General features: G+C 43.8%; 1 protein-coding gene across 1 annotated transcript in view; it reads left to right on the top strand.

Annotated features, from left to right (window-relative positions):
- Positions 1-18,338, top strand: part of zgc:158659 (uncharacterized protein LOC791141 homolog) — a 43,701-nt gene that overhangs the window by 13,652 nt on the left and 11,711 nt on the right. The window contains exons 7-20 of the mRNA XM_038731586.1: positions 342-470; positions 3,530-3,583; positions 3,694-3,803; positions 3,895-4,036; positions 6,447-6,532; positions 6,708-6,813; positions 6,912-7,064; positions 7,157-7,288; positions 14,860-14,984; positions 15,366-15,447; positions 15,563-15,727; positions 16,812-16,915; positions 17,040-17,139; positions 18,235-18,306. Coding sequence (XP_038587514.1) covers positions 342-470; positions 3,530-3,583; positions 3,694-3,803; positions 3,895-4,036; positions 6,447-6,532; positions 6,708-6,813; positions 6,912-7,064; positions 7,157-7,288; positions 14,860-14,984; positions 15,366-15,447; positions 15,563-15,727; positions 16,812-16,915; positions 17,040-17,139; positions 18,235-18,306 — 1,560 coding nt within the window. The remainder of the gene's footprint in view (positions 1-341; positions 471-3,529; positions 3,584-3,693; positions 3,804-3,894; positions 4,037-6,446; positions 6,533-6,707; positions 6,814-6,911; positions 7,065-7,156; positions 7,289-14,859; positions 14,985-15,365; positions 15,448-15,562; positions 15,728-16,811; positions 16,916-17,039; positions 17,140-18,234; positions 18,307-18,338) is intronic.

Raw genomic sequence — 18,338 nt, 5'->3', positions numbered from 1 at the left:
TTGTTGGATAGAATGAAAATTGACACTGAATGGATGGGGGTGGTGATGGAGCAGTGGATAAGACACAAGCCTTTGCTGTAGGAGACCGGTGTAGGAGACCGGAAAAACAATTTGATTTCCACTGTGATCCATCCACCAATGTGTCCCTGAGCCAGACATTTAACCCCTAGTTGCTCCGGAGACGTTCGACCTCTGACATATAAAGCAGCTGTAAGTCGCTTTGGATAAAAGCGTCAGCTAAATGAATAATAATTATATATCAAACTCTAGAAAAATCTGAGAAAGAAACTCTCAAACATAACAACAAGGTATGATGTTGTATTGTGTGTTTTTGTGTACAGGTGAGTCACGACAGTTTACCTGAGCAGCTGATAGCAGAGTCCATCAGGAAGAAAAGCCGATCGATGCATCTCTCACCTCAACAGCTCCGCCTCTGTGTTCAGGAGTACCAGGGACAGTACATCCTGAAGGTACACCTGTCCGTCTGTCTCACCTGTCTGTCTGTCTCACCTGTATGTCTGACTCACCTGTCCGTCTGACTCACCTGTCTGACTGTGTCCCAAAATACCAGGATAGTACATCCTGAAGATACACCTGTCTGTCTCACCTGTCTGTCTGTCTCACCTGTCTGTCTGACTCACCTGTCTGACTGTGTCCCAAAATACCAGGATAGTACATCCTGAAGATACACCTGTCTGTCTCACCTGTCTGTCTGTCTCACCTGTATGTCTGACTCACCTGTCTGACTGTGCCCCAAAATACCAGGATAGTACATCCTGAAGATACACCTGTCTGTCTCACCTGTCTGTCTGTCTCACCTGTCTGTCTGTCTCACCTGTCTGTCTGACTCACCTGTCTGACTGTGTCCCAAAATACCAGGATAGTACATCCTGAAGATACACCTGTCCGTCTGACTCACCTGTCTGACTGTGTCCCAAAATACCAGGATAGTACATCCTGAAGATACACCTGTCTGTCTCACCTGTCCGTCTGTCTCACCTGTCTGTCTCACCTGTCCGTCTGACTCACCTGTCTGACTGTGTCCCAAAATACCAGGATAGTACATCCTGAAGATACACCTGTCCGTCTGACTCACCTGTCTGACTGTGTCCCAAAATACCAGGATAGTACATCCTGAAGATACACCTGTCTGTCTCACCTGTCCGTCTGTCTCACCTGTCTGTCTCACCTGTCCGTCTGACTCACCTGTCTGACTGTGTCCCAAAATACCAGGATAGTACATCCTGAAGATACACCTGTCTGTCTCACCTGTCTGTCTGTCTCACCTGTATGTCTGACTCACCTGTATGTCTGACTCACCTGTCTGACTGTGTCCCAAAATACCAGGATAGTACATCCTGAAGATACACCTGTCTGTCTCACCTGTCCGTCTGACTCACCTGTCTGTCTGTCTCACCTGTATGTCTCACCTGTCCGTCTGTCTCACCTGTCTGTCTCACCTGTCCGTCTGTCTCACCTGTCTGACTGTGTCCCAAAATACCAGGATAGTACATCCTGAAGATACACCTGTCTGTCTCACCTGTCCGTCTGACTCACCTGTCCGTCTGACTCACCTGTCTGTCTGTCTCACCTGTATGTCTGACTCACCTGTCTGTCTGATGCACCTATCTGTCTAACTCACCTGTCCGTCTGACTCACCTGTCTGACTGTGTCCCAAAATACCAGGATAGTACATCCTGACCCTAACCTGTCTGTCTCACCTGTCTGTCTGACTCACCTGTCTGACTGTGTCCCAAAATACCAGGATAGTACATCCTGAAGATACACCTGTCTGTCTCACCTGTCCGTCTGTCTCACCTGTCTGTCTCACCTGTCCGTCTGTCTCACCTGTCTGACTGTGTCCCAAAATACCAGGATAGTACATCCTGAAGATACACCTGTCTGTCTCACCTGTCCGTCTGACTCACCTGTCTGTCTGTCTCACCTGTATGTCTGACTCACCTGTCTGTCTGATGCACCTATCTGTCTAACTCACCTGTCTGTCTGATGCACCTATCTGTCTAACTCACCTGTCTGTCTGTCTCACCTGTCTAACTCACCTGTCCGTCTGACTCACCTGTCTGACTGTCTCACCTGTCTGTCTGATGCACCTATCTGTCTAACTCACCTGTTTGTCTGATGCACCTATCTGTCTAACTCACCTGTCTGACTGTCTCACCTGTCTGTCTGATGCACCTATCTGTCTAACTCACCTGTTTGTCTGATGCACCTATCTGTCTAACTCACCTGTCCGTCTGACTCACCTGTCTGACTGTGTCCCAAAATACCAGGATAGTACATCCTGAAGATACACCTGTCTGTCTCACCTGTCCGTCTGACTCACCTGTCCGTCTGACTCACCTGTCTGTCTGTCTCACCTGTCTGTCTGTCTCACCTGTATGTCTGACTCACCTGTCTGTCTGTCTCACCTATCTGTCTAACTCACCTGTCTGTCTGTCTCACCTGTCTAACTCACCTGTCCGTCTGACTCACCTGTCTGACTGTGTCCCAAAATACCAGGATAGTACATCCTGAAGATACACCTGTCTGTCTCACCTGTCCGTCTGACTCACCTGTCCGTCTGACTCACCTGTCCGTCTGACTCACCTGTCTGTCTGTCTCACCTGTCTGTCTGTCTCACCTGTCTGTCTAACTCACCTATCTGTCTAACTCACCTGTCTGTCTGTCTCACCTGTCTGACTGTCTCACCTGTCTGTCTGATGCACCTATCTGTCTAACTCACCTGTCTGTCTGATGCACCTATCTGTCTAACTCACCTGTCTGTCTGTCTCACCTGTCTGTCTCACCTGTCTGTCTAACTCACCTGTCTGTCTGTCTCACCTGTCTGTCTCACCTGTCTGTCTGACTCACCTGTCTGACTGTGTCCCAAAATACCAGGATAGTACATCCTGAAGATACACCTGTCTGTCTCACCTGTCTGTCTGTCTCACCTGTCTGTCTGTCTCACCTGTATGTCTGTCTCACCTGTCTGTCTGACTCACCTGTCTGTCTGTCTCACCTGTATGTCTGACTCACCTGTCTGACTGTGTCCCAAAATACCAGGATAGTACATCCTGAAGATACACCTGTCTGTCTCACCTGTCTGTCTGACTCACCTGTCTGTCTGTGTCCAGGAGTACCAGGGACAGTACATCCTGAAGGTACACCTATCTGTCTGTCTCACCTGTCTGTCTGATGCACCTATCTGTCTAACTCACCTGTCTGTCTGACTCACCTGTCCGTCTGACTCACCTGTCTGTCTGATGCACCTATCTGTCTAACTCACCTGTCTGTCTGACTCACCTGTCTGTCTCTGTCCCGAAATACCAGGACAGTACATCCTGAAGATACACCTGTCTGTCTCACCTGTCCGTCTGACTCACCTGTCTGTCTGTGTCCAGGAGTACCAGGGACAGTACATCCTGAAGGTACACCTATCTGTCTGTCTCACCTGTCTGTCTGACTCACCTGTCTGTCTGTGTCCAGGAGTTACAGGTAAATCAGTCTGTCTGACTGTCTGTCTCCTCAGGTGTGTGGCTGTGACGAGTACCTGTTGGAGAAATATCCTCTCAGTCAGTACAAGGTAACAGCTTCACTCTAAAACACAAACCATCAACAACCACTTCAACCTGTCTCACTATGTCTACCTGTCTTGCCCCCCACCTGTCTCTCCCTCCACCTGTCTCCCTGCAGTATATCCGCTCCTGTATCATTGTGGGTCGTCTTCCTCACCTGATGCTGGTCTCCAAAGACAGTCTCTACTCTCAGCTACCTGCCTCTGGCTTTGTCACGCCTTCATACAGGTATGACAGCCAACCAGCATCTCTGACACACAGGTAACATCCAATCAGGAGCTCGTACAGGTAGCCAAGATGTTTGTTGTTTGTGTTTCAGTCGGCGGACTCCTCAGCCGTCTCCGTGTCCAGGAGGAGGTGATGGTTCTCCTTCTCGCTCTCTGTGGGCCTTCAACACACTGCTGAGGGTCCGACTGCTCTGTGCCACCTACGTCAACGTCAACATCAGAGATATCGACAAGGTTTGTCTCCTCCTTGGTCTGTGCTCATCTCTGTTGTTGTTGTGAAACCGAACCAGTCCGGCACCTGTTCATGTTCAGTGTCCCTGTGACAGCGTTAACCAAGAGGCTGTTCCTCATCCGGACAGATGGAAGACAGTCAGTTGTGCTGCCAAAACAGCCCCGACTCGTTGAGACATGGACTCCAGCAGACCGGAAGGTGTGCTGTGGTATCTGGCACCAAGACATTAGCAGCAGATCCTTTAAGTCCTGTAAAGTGCGAGATGCGGCCTCCAAGGACTTGTTTGTCAACACCTTGAACTCGTTATTGTGTTACTCAAACCGTTCTTGAAGCATGTTTGCTTTTTGTCAGGGTGCAAAGTAACATCTACATGAATGGCAGGACCCAAGGTTTCCCAGAGGTGCCAGCACACTGCCTCCGCCCGCTCGCCTTCTTCCCATTGTAGGAGCTTTCAGCAGGGGACAGGGGTCAGCATGGGCACCGTGACTGGTCTGTGGAAATGCAGCCCATACGCAACAAACTGCAAACTCAGTGTGTTCTGACACCTTATCCAATGAAGGTTAAAATCAAGGGCAACTGGACTTGGTTGAAGATACTGGAAGACGTTTCGTCCCTCATCCAAAGGACTTCTTCAGTTCTGACTGACTGGCAGGGAAACTCAGCTATTTAACCTCAGTGGGGTCGTTATCCCGGGTCATCGATACCGCTGGTTCGTTAGTGTTCCTTGTTGCTGTGACGACAGTCGTTACAGTCGTTGAGACTACCTGTGGCCGAGACTGAACGACCATCGTTGGTATCTTCACCTGAGGCCAATAGGTTACGTTTGTTGAGTTTCCTGGGAAGTGATGAAAGGACAGCATTGTAAGTGGGGGATAAGTGGTGGCGTAGACCCCCTCCCCTGTTCAATGACGGCTTCTCAACCCTGGTGTAGAATCCAGCGTTGTACTGGAAGTAGGTGGTGTTTAGACAGAGGTCGAGTAATTTGCAGATTTGGTCAGGGCTGAGTCTAGTTCTGTTGTCCAGGGTGTTGTCTTGTGTTAGCCGTTTCCTAACGGTTTCTACTGCTTCTATGGTGGGGATGCAGGTGAACAAAGAAGTCACGTCATAGGATACCATGGTTTCATCTGGATCCAGTTTTAGTCCTCGAACTTTGCTTATAAAGTCAATAGACTTTGTAAAACCCACACACACAGACCAATACCTACTGTTCGATTCCCACCACCCACTGGAGCACAAGCTAGGGGTCATGAGAACACTGCACCACAGAGCGGAAAACATACCAACAAGCGCCCAAGCCAGAACCAGCATCAACTCTTTCAGCAGTTTGACCTACAGTGGCTGATCTGTTGGATCGGACCACACGTCCAGCCTTTACACCCCACGTGCCTATCCGTGACCCTGTAACCGGTTCATCCATTTTCCTTCCTTGGACCGCTTCTGATTGGTTACTGACCCCTCTAGACCGGGCTGGAAAGCCTCTGACCCAGTTGTCTAGCCATCACAGTTTGGCCCTTGTTTGCCCATTTTACCTGCTTCTGACACATCAACTTTAAGGACACAATGTTCAGTTATGGGTGGCGCGGTGGTGCAGTAGTTAGCACTGTTTCCTCACAGCAGGAATGTCGTGGGTTCAAACCCCAGTTTCCCCGGCCTTTCTGTGTGGAGTTTGCATGTTCTATCCAGGTGCTCCGGCTTCCTCCCACTATCCAAAAGACATGCAGGCTAGCTTAATTGGTGTCTCTAAAATTGTTCTTAGGTGTGAGCGTGAGTGGTTGTTTGTCTATGTGTGGCCCTGCGATAGACTGGCGACCTGTCCAGGGTGGACCCCGCCTTGCGCCCGATGTCAGCTGGGATTGGCTCCAGCCCCCCCGCGACCCTCTACGCAGGATAAGCGGTTGACGATGGATGGATGGATGGATGTTCACTTATTGCCTAATATATCACATCATGATTCTATTTACATTCAACTAAAGCAGGCTTCATGCTAGACTTTAAGACAACTCTGTTATGTCTTCTTGAGGTGAAGGACACAGCTGTCAACACGACCTTTATCTAATGAGAGGACATGTTTCTGTGAGACAACAGTTGAATAATTGGCTCTGCTGAAATGTTGCTCAGCTACAAATTTCTCTGCAGTCCTTTTGTGTCTCTTTCTGGTCGTTTTGTGACCGTAAACCTTTGGAAGAAAACTTTTGTCTCGGCATGTAGATCTAATATATGTCGCTGCCACATTACTTTGAATAATAAAGTCAAGCTTCATGTTTTTATTGGACAGTCGAGTTGAGGAGGTGCTGTCTTACTGTGTCCTTCGGTTTAGCTGAACTTGGTGTACAGATCTGTCTGACTGACTATCATGGTGTGTTAACATGAGAGTGTGAAGGTTAAAATATTTTTGTAAATCTGTGTGTGTAGATCTATGTGAGGACCGGGATCTATCACGGCGGAGAGCCGCTCTGTGACAACGTCAACACTCAGAGAGTCCCCTGCTCCAACCCCAGGTAACACCCACTGAATATAAACCTTAGGCTGTATGACATCACCTCAGGTTCAGTTCGGCGGCTCATTTGTTGCTGCCGTCATGATTGCGGTGAACAGAACACTCTCTTTGTCTTTCTGACAACCTGTATTTCATTTTTGCCAACTGTCTCTTTCTCTCTGCCTGTCTGTCTCCAGGTGGAACGAGTGGCTGACCTACGACATCTACATGGCTGACCTCCCTCGCTCAGCCAGACTCTGTCTGTCTATCTGCTCTGTGAAGGGAAGGAAAGGAGCCAAGGAGGTAGGAAAGAAAGGAAACCAGAGCACATGACCACATGAAGGACTGTGTAAAGACTGACTGGATGAACCTGTCTCCCTCCCCACCTGTCTGTCTCTCAGGAGCACTGTCCTCTGGCCTGGGGAAACGTTAACCTATTTGACTACACTGACATTCTGGTTTCGGGTAAAGTGGCTCTGAGTCTTTGGCCCGTCCCTCATGGTCTCGAGGACCTCCTGAATCCCATCGGAGTCGCTGGTTCAAATCCCAACAAGGTAAAGAACACCTGTCTCTACCTGTCTGCATCACAATGAACACGTCTGACTGATTCAGGTGACTTAATGATTGATGGTCTTGTCCTCTGTAGGAGACTCCCTGTGTTGAGCTGGAGTTCTCCTGGTTTAATCAGACTGTCATGTTTCCTGATGAGCAGCAGATAGAAGAACACGCTAACTGGACCATCAGCAGGGAGCTGGGCTACAACTACTGCCACGGACTGGTAACATATATACACAACTACTGCCACGGACTGGTAACATATACACAAAACTACTGCCACGGACTGGTAACATATACACACAACTACTGCTACTGTCTGGTAACATATACACAAAACTACTGCCACGGACTGGTAACATATACACAAAACTACTGCTACTGACTGGTAACATATATACACAACTACTGCTACTGACTGGTAACATATACACAAAACTACTGCCACGGACTGGTAACATATACACAAAACTACTGCCACGGACTGGTAACATATATACAAAACTACTGCCACGGACTGGTAACATATATACAAAACTACTGCCACGGACTGGTAACATATACACAAAACTACTGCCACGGACTGGTAACATATATACACAACTACTGCAACGGACTGGTAACATATATATACAACTACTGTCACTGACTGGTAACATATATACACAACTACTGCTACTGACTGGTAACATATATACACAACTACTGCTACTGACTGGTAACATATATACACAACTACTGCTACTGACTGGTAACATATATACACAACTACTGCTACTGACTGGTAACATATATACACAACTAGTACTACTGACTGGTAACATATATACACAACTACTGCTACTGACTGGTAACATATATACACAACTACTGCTACTGACTGGTAACATATATACACAACTAGTACTACTGACTGGTAACATATATACACAACTACTGCTACTGACTGGTAACATATATACACAACTACTGCTACTGACTGGTAACATATATACACAACTACTGCTACTGACTGGTAACATATACACAACTACTGCTACTGACTGGTAACATATATACACAACTACTGCTACTGACTGGTAACATATATACACAACTACTGCTACTGACTGGTAACATATATACACAACTACTGCTACTGACTGGTAACATATATACACAACTACTGCTACTGACTGGTAACATATATACACAACTACTGCTACTGACTGGTAACATATATACACAACTACTGCTACTGACTGGTAACATATATACACAACTACTGCTACTGACTGGTAACATATATACACAACTACTGCTACTGACTGGTAACACATATACACAACTACTGCTACTAACTGGTAACATATATACACAACTACTGCTACTGACTGGTAACATATATACACAACTACTGCTACTGACTGGTAACATATACACAAAACTACTGCTACTGACTGGTAACATATACACAAAACTACTGCCACGGACTGGTAACATATATACACAACTACTGCTACTGACTGGTAACATATATACACAACTACTGCTACTGACTGGTAACATATATACACAACTACTGCCACTGACTGGTAACATTGAACACAACTACTGCTACTGACTGGTAACATATATACAACTACTGCTACTGACTGGTAACATATATACACAACTACTGCTACTGACTGGTAACATATATACACAACTACTGCTACTGACTGGTAACATATATACACAACTACTGCTACTGTCTGGTAACATATATACACAACTACTGCTACTGACTGGTAACATATATACACAACTACTGCTACTGACTGGTAACATATATACACAACTACTGCTACTGACTGGTAACATTGAACACAACTACTGCTACTGACTGGTAACATTGAACACAACTACTGCTACTGACTGGTAACATATATACACAACTACTGCTACTGACTGGTAACATTGAACACAACTACTGCTACTGACTGGTAACATATATACACAACTACTGCTACTGACTGGTAACATATACACACAACTACTGCTACTGACTGGTAACATATATACACAACTACTGCCACGGACTGGTAACATATACACACAACTACTGCTACTGACTGGTAACATATATACACAACTACTGCTACTGACTGGTAACATTGAACACAACTACTGCTACTGACTGGTAACATATATACAAAACTACTGCCACTGACTGGTAACATATATACACAACTACTGCCACTGACTGGTAACATTGAACACAACTACTGCTACTGACTGGTAACATTGAACACAACTACTGCTACTGACTGGTAACATATATACACAACTACTGCTACTGACTGGTAACATATATACACAACTACTGCTACTGACTGGTAACATATACACAACTACTGCTACTGACTGGTAACATTGAACACAACTACTGCTACTGACTGGTAACATATATACACAACTACTGCTACTAACTGGTAACATATATACACAACTACTGCTACTGACTGGTAACATGTATACACAACTACTGCTACTGACTGGTAACATATACACAACTACTGCTACTGACTGGTAACATTGAACACAACTACTGCTACTGACTGGTAACATATATACAAAACTACTGCCACTGACTGGTAACATATATACACAACTACTGCCACTGACTGGTAACATTGAACACAACTACTGCTACTGACTGGTAACATTGAACACAACTACTGCTACTGACTGGTAACATATATACACAACTACTGCTACTGACTGGTAACATATATACACAACTACTGCTACTGACTGGTAACATATATACACAACTACTGCTACTGACTGGTAACATTGAACACAACTACTGCTACTGACTGGTAACATATATACACAACTACTGCTACTAACTGGTAACATATATACACAACTACTGCTACTGACTGGTAACATTGAACACAACTACTGCTACTGACTGGTAACATATATACACAACTACTGCTACTGACTGGTAACATATATACACAACTACTGCTACTGACTGGTAACATATATACACAACTACTGCTACTGACTGGTAACATATATACACAACTACTGCTACTGACTGGTAACATATACACACAACTACTGCTACTGACTGGTAACATATACACACAACTACTGCTACTGACTGGTAACATATACACACAACTACTGCTACTGACTGGTAACATATATACACAACTACTGCTACTGTCTGGTAACATATATACACAACTACTGCTACTGACTGGTAACATATATACACAACTACTGCTACTAACTGGTAACATATATACACAACTACTGCTACTGACTGGTAACATATATACACAACTACTGCTACTGACTGGTAACATATATACACAACTACTGCTACTGACTGGTAACATATATACACAACTACTGCTACTGACTGGTAACATATACACAACTACTGCTACTGACTGGTAACATATATACACAACTACTGCTACTGACTGGTAACATATATACACAACTACTGCTACTGACTGGTAACATATATACACAACTACTGCTACTGACTGGTAACATATACACACAACTACTGCTACTGACTGGTAACACATATACACAACTACTGCTACTGACTGGTAACATATACACACAACTACTGCTACTGACTGGTAACACATATACACAACTACTGCTACTGACTGGTAACATATACACACAACTACTGCTACTGACTGGTAACACATATACACAACTACTGCTACTGACTGGTAACATATACACACAACTACTGCTACTGACTGGTAACATATATACACAACTACTGCTACTGACTGGTAACATATACACACAACTACTGCTACTGACTGGTAACACATATACACAACTACTGCTACTGACTGGTAACATATATACACAACTACTGCTACTGACTGGTAACATATACACACAACTACTGCTACTGACTGGTAACATATATACACAACTACTGCTACTGACTGGTAACATATACACACAACTACTGCTACTGACTGGTAACACATATACACAACTACTGCTACTGACTGGTAACATATATACACAACTACTGCTACTGACTGGTAACATATACACACAACTACTGCTACTGACTGGTAACACATATACACAACTACTGCTACTGACTGGTAACATATATACACAACTACTGCTACTGACTGGTAACATATACACACAACTACTGCTACTGACTGGTAACATATATACACAACTACTGCTACTGACTGGTAACATATACACACAACTACTGCTACTGACTGGTAACACATATACACAACTACTGCTACTGACTGGTAACATATATACACAACTACTGCTACTGACTGGTAACATATATACACAACTACTGCTACTGACTGGTAACATATACACACAACTACTGCTACTGACTGGTAACACATACACACAATTACTGCTACTGTCTGGTAACATATATACACAACTACTGCTACTGACTGGTAACATTGAACACAACTACTGCTACTGACTGGTAACATATATACACAACTACTGCTACTGACTGGTAACATATATACACAACTACTGCTACTGACTGGTAACACATATACACAAAACTACTGGTAACATATATACACAACTACTGCTACTGACTGGTAACATATATACACAACTACTGCTACTGACTGGTAACATATATACACAACTACTGCTACTGACTGGTAACATATATACACAACTACTGCTACTGACTGGTAACATTGAACACAACTACTGCTACTGACTGGTAACATATATACACAACTACTGCTACTAACTGGTAACATATATACACAACTACTGCTACTGACTGGTAACATTGAACACAACTACTGCTACTGACTGGTAACATATATACACAACTACTGCTACTGACTGGTAACATTGAACACAACTACTGCTACTGACTGGTAACATATATACACAACTACTGCTACTGTCTGGTAACATATATACACAACTACTGCTACTGACTGGTAACATATATACACAACTACTGCTACTGACTGGTAACATGTATACACAACTACTGCTACTGACTGGTAACATATATACACAACTACTGCTACTGACTGGTAACATATATACACAACTACTGCTACTGACTGGTAACATATACACACAACTACTGCTACTGACTGGTAACATATATACACAACTACTGCTACTGACTGGTAACATATATACACAACTACTGCTACTGACTGGTAACATATATACACAACTACTGCTACTGACTGGTAACATTGAACACAACTACTGCTACTGACTGGTAACATATATACACAACTACTGCTACTAACTGGTAACATATATACACAACTACTGCTACTGACTGGTAACATTGAACACAACTACTGCTACTGACTGGTAACATATATACACAACTACTGCTACTGACTGGTAACATTGAACACAACTACTGCTACTGACTGGTAACATATATACACAACTACTGCTACTGACTGGTAACATATATACACAACTACTGCTACTGACTGGTAACATATACACAACTACTGCTACTGACTGGTAACATATACACACAACTACTGCTACTGACTGGTAACATATATACACAACTACTGCTACTACTGGTAACATATATACACAACTACTGCTACTGACTGGTAACATTGAACACAACTACTGCTACTGACTGGTAACATATATACAAAACTACTGCCACTGACTGGTAACATATATACACAACTACTGCCACTGACTGGTAACATATATACACAACTACTGCTACTGACTGGTAACATTGAACACAACTACTGCTACTGACTGGTAACATTGAACACAACTACTGCTACTGACTGGTAACATATATACAAAACTACTGCCACTGACTGGTAACATATATACACAACTACTGCTACTGACTGGTAACATATATACAACTACTGCTACTGACTGGTAACATATATACACAACTACTGCTACTGACTGGTAACATATATACACAACTACTGCTACTGACTGGTAACATATATACACAACTACTGCTACTGACTGGTAACATATATACACAACTACTGCTACTGACTGGTAACATATACACACAACTACTGCTACTGACTGGTAACATATACACACAACTACTGCTACTGACTGGTAACATATACACACAACTACTGCTACTGACTGGTAACATTGAACACAACTACTGCTACTGACTGGTAACATATATACACAACTACTGCTACTGTCTGGTAACATATATACACAACTACTGCTACTGACTGGTAACATATATACACAACTACTGCTACTGACTGGTAACATATATACACAACTACTGCTACTGACTGGTAACATATATACACAACTACTGCTACTAACTGGTAACATATATACACAACTACTGCTACTGACTGGTAACATATATACACAACTACTGCTACTGACTGGTAACATATATACACAACTACTGCTACTGACTGGTAACATATATACACAACTACTGCTACTGACTGGTAACACATATACACAACTACTGCTACTGACTGGTAACATATATACACAACTACTGCTACTGACTGGTAACATATATACACAACTACTGCTACTGACTGGTAACACATATACACAAAACTACTGGTAACATATATACACAACTACTGCTACTGACTGGTAACATATATACACAACTACTGCTACTGACTGGTAACATATATACACAACTACTGCTACTGACTGGTAACATATATACACAACTACTGCTACTGACTGGTAACATTGAACACAACTACTGCTACTGACTGGTAACATATATACACAACTACTGCTACTAACTGGTAACATATATACACAACTACTGCTACTGACTGGTAACATTGAACACAACTACTGCTACTGACTGGTAACATATATACACAACTACTGCTACTGACTGGTAACATATATACACAACTACTGCTACTGACTGGTAACATTGAACACAACTACTGCTACTGACTGGTAACATATATACACAACTACTGCTACTGACTGGTAACATATACACACAACTACTGCTACTGACTGGTAACATATACACACAACTACTGCTACTGACTGGTAACATATACACACAACTACTGCTACTGACTGGTAACATATATACACAACTACTGCTACTGACTGGTAACATATATACACAACTACTGCTACTGACTGGTAACATATATACACAACTACTGCTACTGACTGGTAACATATACACACAACTACTGCTACTGACTGGTAACATATACACACAACTACTGCTACTGACTGGTAACATATACACACAACTACTGCTACTGACTGGTAACATATATACACAACTACTGCTACTGTCTGGTAACATATATACACAACTACTGCTACTGACTGGTAACATATATACACAACTACTGCTACTAACTGGTAACATATATACACAACTACTGCTACTGACTGGTAACATATATACACAACTACTGCTACTGACTGGTAACATATATACACAACTACTGCTACTGACTGGTAACATATATACACAACTACTGCTACTGACTGGTAACATATATACACAACTACTGCTACTGACTGGTAACATTGAACACAACTACTGCTACTGACTGGTAACATATATACACAACTACTGCTACTGACTGGTAACACATATACACAACTACTGCTACTGACTGGTAACATATATACACAACTACTGCTACTGACTGGTAACATATATACACAACTACTGCTACTGACTGGTAACATATATACACAACTACTGGTCTCTCTTTGACCTTGTCTGCCCCTCCTCCCCCGTTCTCGCTGTCTCAGAGCAGTCGTCTGGCCTGTGACAGCAGTGTTTCACCAGGTGATGCAGAGCAGCTTCGCTGTCTTTGCTCTAGAGATCCTCTCTACGAGCTCTCAGAGCAGGAGAAGGACTTCCTCTGGAGACACAGGTGAGGGGCTGGGCTTAACGTGGAGACGCATGTGGGGGGTGGGACTTAACATGGAGACCAATAAGGGGCGGGACTTACTTGAGGGGTTTAGCTTAACATGGAGGGTTTACACAAAAAATGGCCTATAACACAAATAAGTGATTCTACCTGTCTTCGCCTGCCTCTGTGTCTTTACCTGTCTTTGAGTTTGCGTCATCTTTCATCTTAACCTGTCTCTACCCATCCTAACGTGTACCTGTCCACACCGGCCTTTCTGTGTCTCTTTATGTTTGTATTTCTGTCTGTTTTATTGTTTGTCTTTTTGTGTCGGTGTCTTTCCACCTGTCTCTCTGTCTACCTGTCTCTCTTCCTGTCTCTCTGTCTGCCTGTCTCTCTCTGCAGACATTACTGTGTAAACATCCCAGAGTCTCTTCCTAAGCTGCTTTTGTCTGTCAAATGGAACTCCAGAGACGAAGTGTCCCAGGTACAAACACACTCTCACATTCAGGATGGTTTCTTTATGTTTTTCAGTTGGTCTTATCAGCCACCTCTCTGTCACCTTCCTCTTCTTTCTCTTCCTCCCTCCTCCTCCTCCTCAGATGTACTGTTTGTTGAAGGAGTGGCCCCTGATGGAGCCTGAGTCGGCTCTGGAGTTGTTGGACTGTAACTTTCCTGATCCGATGGTCAGAGAGTTCGCTCTGCGCTGCCTGGTGCAAGGCCTGACGGACGACAAGCTGTCGCAGTACCTGCTGCAGCTCGTACAGGTGCGTTCACACTAGGGCTGGTCTGGTGTTGGACTCTGACTTTATGTTACAGACTGAACCAACATTGTTCTAGTCAGTGAGAAAGAGATTAGATGTAGACACCAGCTGAATCAATCAGCACTTTTGACAGAAGTGATCTACATGACGTTGTTTTGTTACTGCGCTATCGTGAATCAGTCATGTGATCTGATCATGCGGGCTTGATTGGCGAGTCCTAAGAGTTAATGACGTTCATCACAGGAACCAAGAACAACAGCCACCTAACAATAAACTATTAACTTCCAACATGACCCACGATGTTCTGAACATGTCATGGGAATGGCTGAGTGCAGTGTTAGGTGTGGACCCAAACACAGACACGAGCAGGGGATGCAGTTCAACAAAAAATATTCTCTAACAAAACAGACATACTCAGGCTTACTCGCAAATGCAGGCAAAGTCCAAAGAATGGCGTAATCCACCAGGAAACATAATCCAAGGGAATAATCCAGAAAACATGGAACAAGGTACAAATCCAAAAACACAGAGCAAGGCACGGCTGAACACTCAACGTACGACTAAGGGACTAAAGACTGAACAGAACTGAGGCTAATATATATACAGAGGCACACCACACACACAAACAAGCAGTCAGGGCAACTAAACACAGGTGAAACACAAGCAATTAAACAACAGGAAACAAAGCTAGACAAGCACACATGAGAACTGAACACTACAAAATAAAACACAACACGGGGAACAACTACAGCACATTTGGTTCCTTGTTGTTAAAAATAAAGAAGCCTGCTGGACCGAGTGCAAGGAAACACTCTTTGGGTATAAAGGCATCAGAGTTGCATGGGAAGTCAGAAAAACATAAAGCGAACGCCGGCCATCACCCAGTATTGTTCTCTATTCACATTAGGAGCATCAACCCAACACTAACAGCATTAACTCCTGCAACTCCACCTCTGGATAGGGTTAGGTTTTTAAACCCCGAGGTGCTCTGAACACAAGGTAGCTAAACATCAGCAACATAAAAACTTAGAGTGTATATCCTGAAAACTCTGGGAAAAACTGAAATTGAGAAATTGTGTGTTTGCAGGTGTTAAAATATGAGATGTATCTGGACAATCCTCTGGCTCGTTTCCTGATTAAGAAAGCTCTGACCAATCAGAGGATAGGACACTTCTTCTTCTGGCATCTCAAGTGAGAAACTCAACCTGTGGAATAAAGCACATCTTTATCTCATCCACGTTGACCTCAGTCGTTACTGATTCACTGACTAACAAAGTTTACTAGTTCTTTAATGTTTTGGTAACGCTGTTCTCAGGTCAGAGATGCACAATAAGACCGTGTCCCGGCGCTTCGGCCTGCTGCTGGAAGCTTTCTGCAGAGCCTGCGGCATGTACCTGAAACACCTGAACAGACAGGTGAGCACTGAAACACCTGAACAGACAGGTGAGCACTGAAACACCTGAACAGACAGGTGAGCACTGAAACACCTGAACAGACAGGTGAGAACTGAAACACCTGAACAGACAGGTGAGCACTGAAACAGCTGAACAGACAGGTGAGCACTGAAACAGCTGAACAGACAGGTGAGCACTGAAACACCTGAACAGACAGGTGAGAACTGAAACACCTGAACAGACAGGTGAGCACTGAAACAGCTGAACAGACAGGTGAGCACTAAAACACCTGAAACACCTGAACAGACAGGTGAGCACTGAAACACCTGAACAGACAGGTGAGCACTGAAACAGCTGAACAGACAGGTGAGCACTGAAACACCTGAACAGACAGGTGAGCACTGAAACACCTGAACAGACAGGTGAACACTAAACACCTGAACAGACAGGTGAACACTGAAACACCTGAACAGACAGGTGAGCACTGAAACACCTGAACAGACAGGTGAACACTGAAACACCTGAACAGACAGGTGAACACTGAAACACCTGAAACACCTGAACAGACAGGTGAGCACTGAAACACCTGAACAGACAGGTGAGCACTGAAACACCTGAACAGACAGGTGAGCACTGAAACACCTGAAACACCTGAACAGACAGGTGAGCACTGAAACACCTGAACAGACAGGTGAACACTGAAACACCTGAACAGACAGGTGAGCACTGAAACACCTGAAACACCTGAACAGACAGGTGAGCACTGAAACACCTGAACAGACAGGTGAGCACTGAAACACCTGAACAGACAGGTGAGCACTGAAACACCTGAAACACCTGAACAGACAGGTGAGCACTGAAACACCTGAACAGACAGGTGAGCACTGAAACACCTGAAACACCTGAACAGACAGGTGAGCACTGAAACACCTGAACAGACAGGTGAACAAAGGGTCAGTGTGTCTCAATACTCTTATTAATCAGTGATGTTTCTTTTCTGTCTGTCACTTCCTCTCAGACTGATTGTGATTGTTTATTAATGTGAAGCTGCTTCCATCTGGTGGCTCAGTGTGATACTGCATCCAACAACATCAGTCTGTGTGTGTGTGTTTGCAGGTGGAGGCCATGGATAAACTGGTGAATCTGACCGACACACTGAAACAAGAGAAAAAGGACGAAACACAGAAAGTATGAAAACTTGTAAAATAAAAACAAGATAG

This window comes from Micropterus salmoides, unplaced genomic scaffold, assembly GCF_014851395.1.
Source record: "Micropterus salmoides isolate LMB-PRFRI ecotype aquatic unplaced genomic scaffold, ASM1485139v1 Ms_hic_scaffold_2, whole genome shotgun sequence".
NCBI lineage: Eukaryota > Metazoa > Chordata > Actinopteri > Centrarchiformes > Centrarchidae > Micropterus > Micropterus salmoides.
The sequence above is the reverse complement of the archived record's forward strand: the minus strand, read 5'-3'. Positions and strand labels throughout refer to the sequence as shown.